Genomic DNA, 14,498 nt, shown 5'->3' with positions numbered 1-14,498 from the left:
AGAGATGAGGAGAATGATTGAATGCAATAATGTCAGAGGGGAAGAGAAAAATAGAAATATGATGTATGAGAATTATGACAAGATAGGAGGGGGGAGAAGACTGAAGACTGGAAAAAGTTTAAATCCATTGAGAAGTATTGGTAACATTCATCTGCTGTGGTTGGTGGAGAAGACGACACTGGAGAGAAAGACAGAGTGATCCAGCTATGGCTACAATGGATAACCCAGGCTTCACTAATGTGGCTTTTCAAGACTGGGATGTCTCTAACATTATGTTATCTGTAATAAAAATAGTTTTTAAAAAATTAAGATTTGTCAATGCTTTCTTCAGAGATGAGACATACTGAATTGAGTGCAAAGATTTGGATCCATTTTGAGATAGACTATATGTTCCTCTTCCCTCCCCATGTCCTTGGACCAGTTCCCATCATATTTGGTTATCTAGGTCTCCTATACCATTAGTTTACTGATGTCCTCACTTACATGGATAGGAAACCTCCTGTGGCTGTGTTTGGATATCTGTGGTCTTCTTAGTTTGTTTTACACCTATGCAAGAGATTCAGATTTCACCAGGCAACTGGGTGTGTTAAGCACCCCACATTATATTGGTCTAATCCAAAGGGCTATCAGATCCCCAGCAACCATGGAACATGACATTGTCCCAGTTTGCTGTCAAACTGTTTTACTGACTGTCCTTTAGCAAGTAGCTAAAGACGTCTGAGGCTGTGAGAATCAACACTCAGTATGTGGAGGTCAGAGTGCTGCTTCAACATGTGTGCCATCAATTCAAGTGTAGCTTGGGTTTGTGAGTTTTTTGGGTGTTAAGAAGTCACTGGACTTGTTTTAACTGGCAGATTCTGTGTGATGCCAAGGAGGCTACCTAAACAGGGTGTGCAGTGACTTTGACACTGCTGATCTCTTGTGTATTTGTTTGGGAGCAAGTGTCCACTTTGTTTGAATAAAAAGCAACAGCCAAACAATAACACTGATGCTATTTTGTTCTGCTGGTCTTTTGCACTTTAATACAGCATTGATTCCTCCCTGTATTTCAGTAATCATATTCAGAGACAAAAGTAAAGAAGCAGCACACTCCTAGTCCTTAGCCCAGCTAAAAAAGTTCAGTAAATGGATTAGAAGAAAAATATTAGCAGACCTGAGCCTCACCTCTTCTAAACCATGTACCCAAAGAGTTTCAAAACGGTGGACCCCAGGACTCTTTTACGTCATAGTTTGGGCCATCAGCCAAAGGACTCCTCCACCCACTACCCCCTTTAGACATTTGTGTCTCATTAGCTCATGACAAATTATGTGGGTTTGGTGATATAATCTCATACAGCATGACTCAATACAATTTCTTGTTATAAAGAACTTTTCTTGGATGTATAGAAGCTTGGCTCAAATGATTGACTATCCCTGCTACTTGCAAACCAGCAGGCAGTCTGCTGGCCCATTTACCTGAGTATTTTCTCAAGTACGGTAGTTTTGCACAATTATTCTACCATGGTGGTTCTTGTGCTATGGTAAAGGTCATATAGCATGAAAAATTATAGAAGCTGAAATATTTTTCTCATACTTAAGTGATATTTTTTCAAGTGGAACAAGGGGTGACTTAGTGAACTAATCACTGCTCTTCGACATACACAATGGCAGTGAAATAATGCCAAAAAAGGCATTGAAGGTCCCTTGCAGTGGAGCATAATTATTGCTTTTAGCTTGGGTTTTAGAGTGACTTTTAAAGAATGAGCTCGAAGATCACACCAGCTGGAACTTTGAAATTCTGTCTTAGTCCACTAGATGGTGATCCTTTTAAATTAGGATTCGGATAACTAAAAAAGACTCAGGCCATCAACCATAACAAGGCCCCACACTTGAGTACACAGAATAGAAAGACTTGGTTACAATATGACGTGATTTACATCATAACCTATACCAGTGAATTCCAAACGATTGTTCAGCATATGACTGCACTATGCCCTCAGCATTACATCAACAGAAGTAGTGACACCCAGTGAACAAGAAAACTAAACTTGATCTCAGTCTTTTCTTGTTGCAAAAGAGTTTGCAACTTCCAAGTGGCAAAAACCTTTTGGAAACCAATAATGACAACTGCAGCAAGGCACAGTGATTATTTGAGGCTGCCTTAATCATATAGACTATTTGGTTTTCTGCACAGCATGCACAAAATTCCATATCTAACATTAACATAAAACAAAGGCTTAGGGTACAGTAATAGAAATGTTTTATTAAACAAATATATTTACATTTCTTCATCTTCTTTTTAAATGTGTGCCTGTTATTTTCATTTAAACACAATGCAATCTTTACAATTGATACCACAAGAATACAGCTACATGCATGACTTAGTTGGTCCTTGGCAGTAAAAAAGATGAATTTTATGAAGTTTAACAAATGCAAGCATTTGTTTATCTTTCTAATTACAGTGTTATTAGTATTTTTATTACAACACAGGACCCCTTCAACATACTCTACATCTATAGAGTGGATTTATGTAATTTTTCAGACTAGCTTGATGATGTTAAAACTTCCAAAATCTAGAGAAAAAAAATAAATTTCATGCAATCCCAGAATATTTTGTTTTCTGGAATCCTATATACAGTAAGGACTTGGATGGAACAGAATAGTGTTTTAATTGTAATTTCTAAAAAAAATCATGGCAACTGATGACTCTCAAAAGCAATGAGGACTTACTTTTAGACATTCACCTATTTATTTGTTTGAAATAACATCATTTTTTCAGCTATAAGACAGCATCACATAATGCAATGGCACCATACAAAAATAAATATTAATTTAAAGGAGAGATGATGTTACCCAAAGAAAAAGATATACACATCATTGCTTGTAAGTTTCTAGTATGTAATATGCTGAAATTATTACATTATTCGCCACTCAGTTTTCTTTCATGGGAAGAAAATAAAATTGTATTAAAAATTATCGTATTTAGGGGCTATAACTGCAGGTTTATAAAGGACCTAAAGTATTTCTGAAAGGCATAACTCTATGAATGTATAAAATTTAATTCCACACTGAAAAAAAAATCAGAACTAGGCACAATTTTTAAATATGACTTCCAACATGTTCAGAGTTGGATGAAAAAAAAAATCCCAAAACCAAAAGCTTGATTTTTTTAGCAGACTACAAAACAGAGATGCCAAGTGCTTCAGAAATTCTGAAATGGCAGGCACATAATCACTACATGTAAAGATAATTGTACTACACTTACTGCTTCAGTTTACTGTGTGCAAACACATACTGTATGCATAATAGATCTAAATGTACATTTGTTCCGTCAGTACATGAACTGAAACTCACTCAGCATTTGGGAAGTTCAGGTAGGAACTGGATTCCCTTTAGTCCAAACCTGTGATGCATTAGTTTCTTCATGTTAGTTTCACATTTGCTATATTGTAACAGAATGCCAAACATTGTATTCAAGATAATCCCACTATGAAATCATGGGTTTTCACTGTATTGCTTTTGTATGCTGCCAAATCTGTTGTGAAAATGCCATATATAAAATAATGCAATAATTGAAATTGTGCTTAGGCACATGGCACAACAGAGTGATTTACACAAGAAAGAATTATTTGGAAGAAAAAAATAAGTTCTGCAGACATACTACTCTAGTGCATTTTTAAAAACAAATCCAGTAAAATCTTGAAATAATTGATCTTTACTTCACACTCATTCAGGAGAGTATTTAGACACGTTTAAATAAAAAACATACAAGTAAGCCTATCTGTAGTCAGCAGGGAACTTGCAATATCTGTAAGCACATACTTACATACTATTTGCACTACAGGATTTAACTACAAATCCCTTTCTGCACGAGGTGGATTGCTCTGCACTGCCACTAACCACTTCCTTGAAAACAAGGGCAGAGTTAGGTGATGCAACAGCACAAGTCACTGATCTAACATAGCTGCTTCTCAGAGCATGACATTTTCTTTCTTACTCTATTTATTAATTCCTGCTCTCCTTTTATCTCTTTAAACTATTTGCTTGCAGAAATGATCTACAGCTACTATTCAAATGTTAACTAAAAGTTGGTGCCCCAGAATGTGTACTTTAGATTAAGTCACTTAAATAAGGGAAGATGTGAACTACAAGGCATGAGAGTTTGAAAGGTTTAGGATCCGATTTTGGTTTCTTCTGTTTCTTCTGTTTCCTAGCCTTGCTAGGAACAAAACAGTGTTCAGATAGACACCTTTAAGTTACAAATCTTCCTACCCAGCTTCCCATGCTTCTTTGAACCTACAACAAACAAACAAACAAACAAATACATTTATATAGTAGCTAAGAGTTTCTCATAGTTTTGAGGATAAAATCAGACAAGTGATGACAGAATCGCTTACGCCCCATATCTCTGCACTGAGAAACAGAGCTGGAAACTCACAGGAATGAAACTTCTTTATGAGATAAGTTGGTACTCTCTAGAACAATGATAAAAAAATCTTTTTTTCCCCCCACAATGTTTTTTAAATTTTTCATAGCCAAACACAAATACTTCCAAAGTAATTCCCTGCAAAGCTTTGCAAACTCCAGATTCTGCAGTGTAGTTTTTGTAATATAATAAATGAACCTCACGCAGTAAGGATTTCTTAGCTTTTAAACTCCTTTTAAATGCATCTGAATTTTACTGCAGGCTCTTCTTCTGCTTGATCTCTCTGCAGAATTCATAAATGGCCTGAATCTGGTATTAAATTTGAAGCTGATTCTGTCTAGCCCTTTACAGAACTGGATACTTAATTCTCTACATATTTAAAATCATCCCCATAAATGCGTTTAAAATACTTAATATAATCAACTGAGCCCTTATGAGCCAGTCAGCACTTCAGTTTTGGTGCAAAACTGAATTATTCTGTTTTAATCCCCATAATCTCCACAATTTTATTTTGCAGTTTTACCTTATGATATAGCATGACCTCAGAACTGTTTAGGTTTTGCTTCTTGGTGATGGTTTTTTTTTTTATTTTATTTTATTTTTTCTCTTTTTTTTTTTTTGTTGTTGTTGGGGGGGTATGTTTTGGGGTTTTTTTCTTTTTTTTTTCTTTTTTTGCATTTTTATCAATCTACAGCTCTAGCATTGAGACAATCAATACATAAACAAACTGCTCACTGCTGGTCTCTAGAAGTGAAAAACATACTTTCATTAGACAAAATCATGAAATCTGAAATACATCATGGACAAAAGCACAAATAAAAGTAGATCAAATCAATGTAGTGACATCTGAGCTTTTTACATTGATGTTGGGAATATTTTGGCTTTCTTTCATTCACTGTACCAGGCAAATTTCCATTAAGTGAATACTATGAAGCCTCCAAGAAATTTACATAGTATCTGAGTTCAGATTTACCTTTTGTTTTGAAACTCAGCCCAGCTATATTTAAAGCTTCATCTAATACAGGAGCATTTCCAATTTGATCCAAACCAACAGAATAAAAATATCAGTGGACTACAGCTTGGATTTCTGATCAGATTTCCTAGAAATCAGCATGACATTAAATCCGTCACCCAAACAAAAAATGTCTTCTTGGTGTTTTGCTCCTCATAATATGATTTACATGTAGACTTGAATTTTAAATGTTTAAAATACTTTCTAACACCTCTTTGTCTTTCATAGCAATTAGACTGAATTTGAAAGCTCTATTAGTTTAACATAGTTTTCCTACTTGTTTCTTTATATAATGTGTATTTGCAGATATACAACATTCCTTGTTTTTCTTCCTTTTTTTTCCTTTTCTTGTCTTTTTATTTCCCCCCAGAATATCTATGCCAATGCCAATGCAAAGTACTTGCATGAAAAAGTGCACAGAGTGTGAGGCATGAGATATGGAAATGAAATGCCCTTTGGTCTGAGGCGGCTGACACTGACCCAGGTATAGCTCTTGATCACTTCCCATCCCACACAGCAATTTCTATTACAACCATGTCAAGATCAACTTAACCCAGCCCAACCAAATGTACAGATTATATCTGGGTCCTTTGAGTCATGCTACAAAAAAAGGTGCAACAATAAACAAGTCCATGTGCATTCTCGGTCATAACTATGCGCGGAGTAACCCTTGAGATTCCTCACTTTGGCATTAAATAACAATTATAAAGGCTTTTAGAATTAAAGCAATACATGGAGGGACTTGAAATGTTAACAGCCCCAAGTAACTTGTCAATTGAAATAAGACTCATCCCTAGTCATAAATAAATAATCTCTTTCCTGGTCTCACTTCCATGCCAGGATCAATATCTCTTAACATCTTACTTATTTTATTACTGCTTTTGGTTTTCTGGGACTGATTGAAAGTTGCTCAGAGGAAATCTTTGGTTTTGCTTAAGTGTCCGTGACATTTAATCATGACTTTCCTTGCAGTTTAATTCCAACCAGTCAATCAGTTAATCCACTTCAATTGATTCTGTGCTCTCTGTTATTGGCTTGCACTCATTGGGCATCCTCTGGTGTCGACTCAGCTGGGTAGCTTGTGTGAAGCTCCTCTCACACCTCTCGCACCTGGTGAAGGCAAGAGAGAAAATTGAGACCAGGGAACTGCTCTGGGAGGTGGGTGATGGGCTTTGTCACATCCTGCCTAATCAGAACAGACACTCAAAAGTGGCTTCAGATTTTACTGGCTCAAGAGGTTTAATTGGTGGCTACTTCCAAGGCCTTGATGCCTATGATGGGACAAGGCCTGTCTGATTCAGAACAGAGGAATCTGTCAATAGACAGGGGGAAGGTGATTTCTCCAGAGAGGCCTGTCCTGCTGTAGCTCTGATCACTGTCAGTTCAAATAGATAAAGAACAAAAAGAGATTTTTAGGAGTGAGCCATCAAAGAAGAAGCTTGTCTGCAGTTTTCTGCTCTGTAACCCCTAAGAGAAATTGATGACAAATAGAATTTCACCTTCTGCTAATTTAAAAACCACAATTGCCTATTGGAGGATGAGAAATCACAAAGCAATAATCATTCAGTTCTAGAACAGGAGAAAACTCTTTGTTTATCTGATCCGACTATGTTAATGGGGTTCATTTTAAATAGGCACACAGAGTTAGTGGTTAATTACCCGACAACATCCACACTATTTCAGAAATCTATGGATTGAGCAAGAACTCATAACAGTCACCAGTGTTTGCTTCACTGTCTTTTATGTTCACTTATCTTTCTAACCTGTCCTCTCTTAGAGAACCAAAATCTGCAAAAAAAATTAATGTACGAATAAATGAACAAAGTAATTGAATTTTGGAAGGGATAGGAGAAGGGTTATTGTTGAGTCACAAATATGGATGCAGCATATTCTTCTTGTATTGTGTTTTCTCCAAAAACCATCTTTGATTTAACAGTATTGTGTGATGCTTTATCTTCAAAGAAGATTACCATAAAAGTATCACAAAAATTACTTCTTCACCTTCAAAGGACAAGTGAAGAAAAAAAAGGACTCTAATTCATATTAATCTTTCTCTCTCTCCTGATGTGAATGATAGAAAGTGAACTGTGACATGTAACTGATCTAGCTGCTTATAATAAAATATTTACACATATGCATAATTGTAGGTGTTCTTCACATTACTAATTTTTAGTAATAAAGTTCTGCTTCAGGAATATTTAGCACAGACATTACAGAGTCATTCATCCAGGTTACTGTCCCAATCTAAAACGTCAACACTTTTAAGTTGTGTTTCTTTGATTGTCTTTCATGGAATATTTTTAGCATCCTGTTCCACTGTTAAAAACTGCACTGTGATCTTGACAAATGTAAAATGTCAGCTTTAATGTATCAGACCTATCAGCTCAATGAAAATAACTCAGAAGTATTGATTACTTAATGATTTTTTGGGTATTCATTAACGTCTATGTGCAGATCATCCACTCTCCAGAGCTCCTGAAGTGCTGATGACACATTAGTGTACTGCTGATTGTTTATTAGAAAACTGATTAGTTACTGGATGAGTGTGTCAAAATATACTAAATTTCATTGCCTGACAAACTTGCAAATTATTGTATTATTTTTATATACATACATATATATCTATCACAGAAGCATTAGAATCAATTTTAAGGCTGGGGGTTAACTTAGTCTGTATGAGATATTACCGTCTACTCAAACTTGATAGTTTTGTTATTTTGATGTCTACAAAGACAAGTACTTTGCTTCCTGACTAATAGGAGGCTTGAATCCTCACCTAACCAAGCTGTAAATGATACAGTTGCAAAATAATATGCAAAATCATGTGTGACAACACCTATAAGAGCCCGGCCAAATAAATGAAATACAAGGCACTAGGTTGCCCAGGCACCATCAGTCATTGAGGTAAAGACTATAGGTTGATCAAAAGACAAAATTACTCACTAAAACCATTGGGCATGAAGCTGTGACAGGCCTCCTTATCCTTTCTGGAGCTTGCCTGGCAGGCTAGAGCTGGGCACTGCATTCACTCACCACCTTGCAGTGCTCTTGAAAGCTCAGAGCAAGGATTACAGTATTTCTTTAAAATGCAAGTTCCCATCCTTTACCCACAAGATTCTTCTACCATATGAGTGCTCTAACCTCCCAGGTACAGGCTGTTCAGATACACTACCATAAAGGCACAGGAAAGAAGGATGCTAAACAGAGAACAGAAAAAGAATAAATCTCTTGCTGCAAGCATCTATCCTTTGAATAGGAGAGATGTGGGTGCCAAATGTTGATGAGGGTCAGACTTTGCTGTCTGTGCTTACACAGCCCTTGGACACCAATCAGGATAAAGCCTTTGGAAAGGTGCCTAATTTCCCTGTCTTTTTCTTGTACCTGGGTAACCTTCAGATGTTCCTTCAGTACCCAAGGTGCCCAGGATTGTCTAGGCGCTTCCAAAGGATGTGGATGGTGTTTCCAGGACAATAGTTTTGGATATATAGGTACCTGGCTTATTGACAGAGATCTGTATTAGGCTCCTGACTCCTCTTTTCAACATAGTCCACAGAAGTTGTTGCTGGATACAAACTGACAGAAAAGGTGAAGATAATAGTGTCATAGCAGTCAGCATTACTATCTCACAGGACGTAGGAATAGGAGGAAGAGCAGGAATATTTTTCTCTTGAATTATTATGTACTCTCTCCCTCTATCAACAATTCTTTCCCAGACCATCATAGCAGAATAACAACTGCCATAAGCCTGTGAGATCAATGAGCATGTGTGTGTGTAGGTTTGTGTGTGCATATTTCTGTACTATAAGCCATACACATGTTGTTGGAAATTTTAATAGTAGTCAAAATTGTCAGAAAGGAAAAAGAGTCCATCTCCAATGTGACCATCCACAAAGTAACCATGAGGCTGAGCCCAAGCCTGACTGGTAGACATATCAAATTTTGGTTAAGCCTGAAGTGCAGATACATGTATTGCCAATAGTTATACCTATTAACTGAGATACAACTTAATTTCCACTTAGGGCCATTAGACGGCACGTGAGAGTAATTTAAACAGTCTCAGACACAATGTAGATCCAAAGAAACAATTCCAAAGTCCTCAAACAATTAGATACCATCAGTGAAAACTAGATCCATGTATTACAGCATTCGACCTCCTTAAACTCAGGACTTCAATCCACCACAAAGTTTCCCTATATGATTTGCTTGGGTGGAGGTGGTAAGCAGAACTGTTCTTAAATTCACAAAGAACATCGACGGGTTTTGAATATTTCTACAGTATTGTGTTTTCTGATTTTTAGATAGCCCTCATTATCACTGGTCTGCTTGTTTGCTTCACAGTGCTTTGAGGATTATAGACAGGATTGTTTAATTTGCACATTTATATTAACCTCTGTGAAAGACTTTGGAGGAGAAAAATGCTGAGGGTCTATTTTAGGGGGAAAAATCTGCATTCAATACTGTCAAAATAAATACTTTAGGATTTCATTCAAGAAAAACATTTAACACTACATTTTAAATTCATTTGAAGGGGTTAAAAAAAAAAAACAAAACCAGAAAAAAATATTGCAAAGCTGAGATGTCACTGCAGGTACAATGTTCAACCTGAAATGAATGCTCCCCAGTTTTATATGTCAGTAAGAATAAATGAAAAACACCTGAGCTATCACAAGCTGAAAGAATCTTTCCTCTAATTATTTTGGTTTGAATCTAGCATATTAGATCTTTGCATAACCCCGATTCTGCAGGCAAGTCCCTTAACTGTTTTTCAGTTTTACTAAAATGGAAGTGGGAAGTGTTGAGAAGAACTTAAGAAAAGGGAGGTGACAAATAATTTTCCTTTTTCTCCTACCTTTTAATTTACTTAAGAGCTTTGTTCCCAGACTAGCAGCCATAGTGGAGACTTCAGTAAGATAAGAATACACAAAAACTTTACAGTGCTGACGCTGGCTTGATAGCTTGTGATGACATGAAAAGAAATCCCTTCTAACTGGACCTGCAGTCCAGGCAATGCAGCTAAAGCTTTGACTACAGATAACCTCACTTAGCATTGTTATCTTAATGAAAAGCAAATAGAAAAGTCTTCCACTATTCATCCAAATTTTCCTAGGACCTACAAAGAAAAAGCCTTCTCAGAGAAAAAGCTTTTTAACCAATCACAAACTTCCTCTTATATCACAATTTCTTTGAATTATTTTTAAATGCTGTTACCCTATGTTCACAATTTTTTAAACCAAATTCTGAAAATAATATACATACAAACATACTCGATGTTTAAGACTGTCAGCTTAATCCACACTCACTGTAATTAGTCTTAAAAAATAACTGCCATACTTACTTGGAAATCATGAGATTTCATTCATGGCAACAGCAAATTTAAAACTGAATTTAGTAACAACTTCAAAATTATGCCTATTATTTTTAAAATAACAGCTAGAATTTAAGTAATTTATCACTTCCATGCATAGTCATTCTTTCTAGTAGTAAAATTATTAGTCAACAGAATTGTGTGCATCATCACAAATACAGACTTTTTTGAGGTACAGAAACCATATCTCAATGAACTTTTCCATCTTGCACTTTTTTTGGTAAGTCTACACTCTAAATTCCATTGTAAATAAAGACTTAAAAACTAAATTGCATGATCAAGTGACAGAAATCTTGTTTGTCCCATTTACAGTTCTTGTTTGCTAGAATTTGCTGAGGACTTTTTTTCTAAGCTTTCTGACTACCTGGTCTCATGACCCCCTTATTCAAAAGAGAATCTGAATGGTGATAAGACATCAAGATGAGCTGCAGCTCTCTCTTTTTCTTCCAGCAGAGAGTGTAGATCAGTTTCTGGATAAGTTTTGTGCCCCTTCTCTCTCAAATGCAAGCAGTCCTGTGTGGGAGGCAAATCTGCCCTTTTAAACAGCTTGCGGTATCAAGGCACATGTGCCTTCTTATCTGACTAGCAGTGATGGGAAGATCTGCAGCTCCAGTTTTAGCTTCATGTGAAATTACTAGTCAGCTTACTGTGAATACTTCAACAAGTCTTACAGAGAGAAATTGGTACTACTCTTTGTTGAGCTTAAGGAAGAAATTAAATAAATATCTTGCAAGATTGAAATTATGCCATATATCATAAAGAAGCAGTACAGAGCATACACATTTTTTGTCCTTCTGACGTGTAACTTTAAGAATAGGTAGACCCATCCTGAAATACTTAAATACTTCCACATAAGCAGGGCAAAACAAACAAAAAACAAAAAGTAAACAAAAAAACCACAAACAAACAAAAACCAAACCAAACAAACAAAACAAAAAAACCCCAAACAAATCCCAGACAACTGGTTAATTGTAGTACACACATCAGGCCCTTTTCGCAGATGAAATTGTGCTGTAATCAAGATCATTTTGGAAAAGGGGAAAAAAATTGTTAAACCAAAGGGGAAAAATAATGACTCTAAATGGGGCAAAATAACAGGTCTATTGGAAACATGACAAAAACAGGATGTTAAGGAAAAAAATTAAGTGGAGTCAACAAGGTTACACATAAGTAACACATTAACATTAAATGAAATCTATTTTCCATTTTGACCTGGAAACCTCTTCCATTAATTACTAAAATCTATTTAAACAGCAACTAGATAAAATCAATCTGATTGCTCACACCATTTTTGGTTCACTTTCTATGGGCTCTGAGCATTCAACATACTGGCTCAAGAGAAGTCAATATTTAGATGATCTGAGTTTCCATGTTTTGCCTCCTACAACACTATCCTGGCCATGATTTCTGCTATGCAACTTCTTCTGTACTGGATATGCAGCATTTTGTTCCAGCTCTGTCCCCTTGCTCCCAGCAAAGACACAGATAGAGGCCATGCTTTCTTCCAACCATATATAGAGGCAAAGCGTGTCCACCAGTATCTCTGCCGGGATTGTTATGAGGGGTTCTGACAGGCCCAATAACTGAGCTCTCTTACATTAACCAGACAGAAAACACAGTAAGGCAAAAGTAGAAAAGACAAAAGGAGAAAAGTAAACAGAGAACAGACAGCACTTGGAGAACTGGGAGAGATGCACACCTTCTTCTACACTTATTCCCATTCTTCCTAGGAACATTCAGGCAGGTTCTAAAAGAAGTGATATCAATACTATATATGTTGATATCAATATATTACTTTTGCTCCCAAGTGGGATTGTTCCAAGTACAACCTGGGTCTGTCAGTTCAGCAAAGAAAAAGACACAAATATGGGAACTATTTCTTCTGTCTTGGAGAACACTTTCTGTTAGGTAGTCAGAGTCTTGCACAACAAGGTAAAAATAAGCCTAGATTAAGTGTGCTGTAGATGGAGGTGAGCATAGAGGGAAAATTTCTGAGACTCAGGTATGTGCTTAGCTTAAATTTGAGTAAGCATGAACTGCAGAAATAGGCAAAGTCTGTTTAATTAAAAACTGTCTTGACCAGGTGACTTTTTTTTTAATATCTTGGAAAACTGAGCACTATCAATTTATTATTATGATCTTACAAAACTTATGTCTCAAGTCAGAGTTGCATTTTGTACGCAGTGATTCTGAGACTAAAAGAAGATGCATATTTCTCCCCCATACTTAACCAGAGTCAAATTAGCTTTCACTTGAAGTTCCATCCACCTCAGCCCATAGACATCTAAAAAACATATTAATGTTCTTATAGCATGACCTGTCCCAGTCTTGATTATATTTTCAACTGTGGTTCTCTGGCAGCAGCTTGCCACTTAATTAAAACAATCAAGATCTCATCAGAGAAGGAAAAATTCTTCAGGGCTGTCAAGGAACCCAAAGCCAAATCTGTTTTACTTCTGATTTTAGCTTCACACTAACTGTTTTATCTGGTAGTCTTGGCTTTCAAGGAAACCTCTGCCGAGTGCTGGGGATGCTACTGAACAGCAGCAATGCATTTTCCTCTCTAATCTCAGCTGACAAAGGCTGCTGGCTTCAAGTACTTACTTGAAGGGCTTTTCCCCAGTGTGTGTCCGGATGTGATTGTTGAGTGTTGTGGCACCAGCAAAGGCACGACCGCAGTAGCCACACTTGAAAGGCCTGTCACTGGAGTGCGTAACTACGTGGTTCCTCAGCTCTGAAGGTTGGGAGAAAGACTGGGAGCAGTGACCACACTGGTAGGGCCTGCAGTGGGAAAAAGAAACAGCACGTCATCAGTGCCTTTTGTTGACATGAGCAGGAAACCATATGGAAGGGAACACCTGATCTTCCTAGTAACTTTCGAAGAGAACTGCAGGTGCACTTCTCTGAGTCTTTCTTGGGAGAAACATACCCAAAACTTCATGAGCTCTCCAACAAATGTAAAATTCTTGTACAGGAATTAACTGAGAGTCTATGGGCATGATGCCCCACAAAACATAATTCAGCAAGCTACTGACTCAGCAGTACACATCAATATGCCTGCCTTAATTCTCTCAAATTCAGCATGGTACTCCTCAGTCACAAAAAAAATCCTCACACTTTGGAACTAAGAGTCTCATGAAACCCTGTCTGTTGGTGCCAGCTATAGTCTTACCTACAAATATCTAATTGTTATGCCTGTATTCTACCTGTATTCTGTAGCTGTTTGCAATTAAATTCTTTGTATTGCTTTGGAGGAATGTAGGTCTTTTGAGATCATGTATTTCAGTAAGAAACATTGGAAAAAGTAACCACCGTGTTACAATTATCTGTCTATTTTCCTACATCTATTTAATATATTTGCATTTTGTTAACACATTTCTCCCACCCAGACTAAAAATGCCTTTTTTTAGGATCTTGGAAGAAAACATAGAACTTAGGTTTTCAATGCCACAGTTTGTTAAAAGCAAACATAACAAACAAACAAACAAAACTAAGTGATATGTTACAAATTGAGGATCATAACAAGCAGACTGCAGACACAGAAAGGATAAAAGGCAGTAATGTGAGACAGGTCTGCTGAAATGCTAACTAAAATAAAATGTGAAGAAACACTGTTTATATATTTCTACTTGGTAATAGCGATTTAATATCAACATCCCAGAGGGGCTTTTTCCATTTCACATTTGTTTTGAGTTAGTGGCAGAATCCTAAATGCT

The 14,498-nt window shown here is 36.7% G+C and overlaps 1 protein-coding gene and 1 long non-coding RNA gene across 2 annotated transcripts in view; one reads left to right on the top strand and one right to left on the bottom strand.

Annotated features, from left to right (window-relative positions):
* Positions 1-700: 700 nt before the first annotated feature.
* The window catches only part of LOC116781078, a 30,192-nt gene continuing 16,394 nt past the window's right edge, over positions 701-14,498 (top strand). The window contains exons 1-2 of the long non-coding RNA XR_004354765.1: positions 701-752; positions 5,788-5,901. This is a non-coding gene — a long non-coding RNA (uncharacterized LOC116781078). The remainder of the gene's footprint in view (positions 753-5,787; positions 5,902-14,498) is intronic.
* The window catches only part of PRDM6 (PR/SET domain 6), a 75,264-nt gene continuing 65,848 nt past the window's right edge, over positions 5,083-14,498 (bottom strand). The window contains exons 7-8 of the mRNA XM_032676666.1: positions 13,387-13,563; positions 5,083-6,527 (exon numbers count right to left, since the gene is read on the bottom strand). Of these exons, the coding sequence (XP_032532557.1) occupies positions 6,413-6,527; positions 13,387-13,563 (292 nt within the window). The 3' untranslated portion in view covers positions 5,083-6,412. The remainder of the gene's footprint in view (positions 6,528-13,386; positions 13,564-14,498) is intronic.

The sequence above is a fragment of the Chiroxiphia lanceolata genome, chromosome Z (genome assembly GCF_009829145.1).
Source record: "Chiroxiphia lanceolata isolate bChiLan1 chromosome Z, bChiLan1.pri, whole genome shotgun sequence".
Classification (NCBI taxonomy): domain Eukaryota; kingdom Metazoa; phylum Chordata; class Aves; order Passeriformes; family Pipridae; genus Chiroxiphia; species Chiroxiphia lanceolata.
Note: the sequence above shows the minus strand (reverse complement) of the source record. Positions and strands in the feature narration are given on the sequence as shown.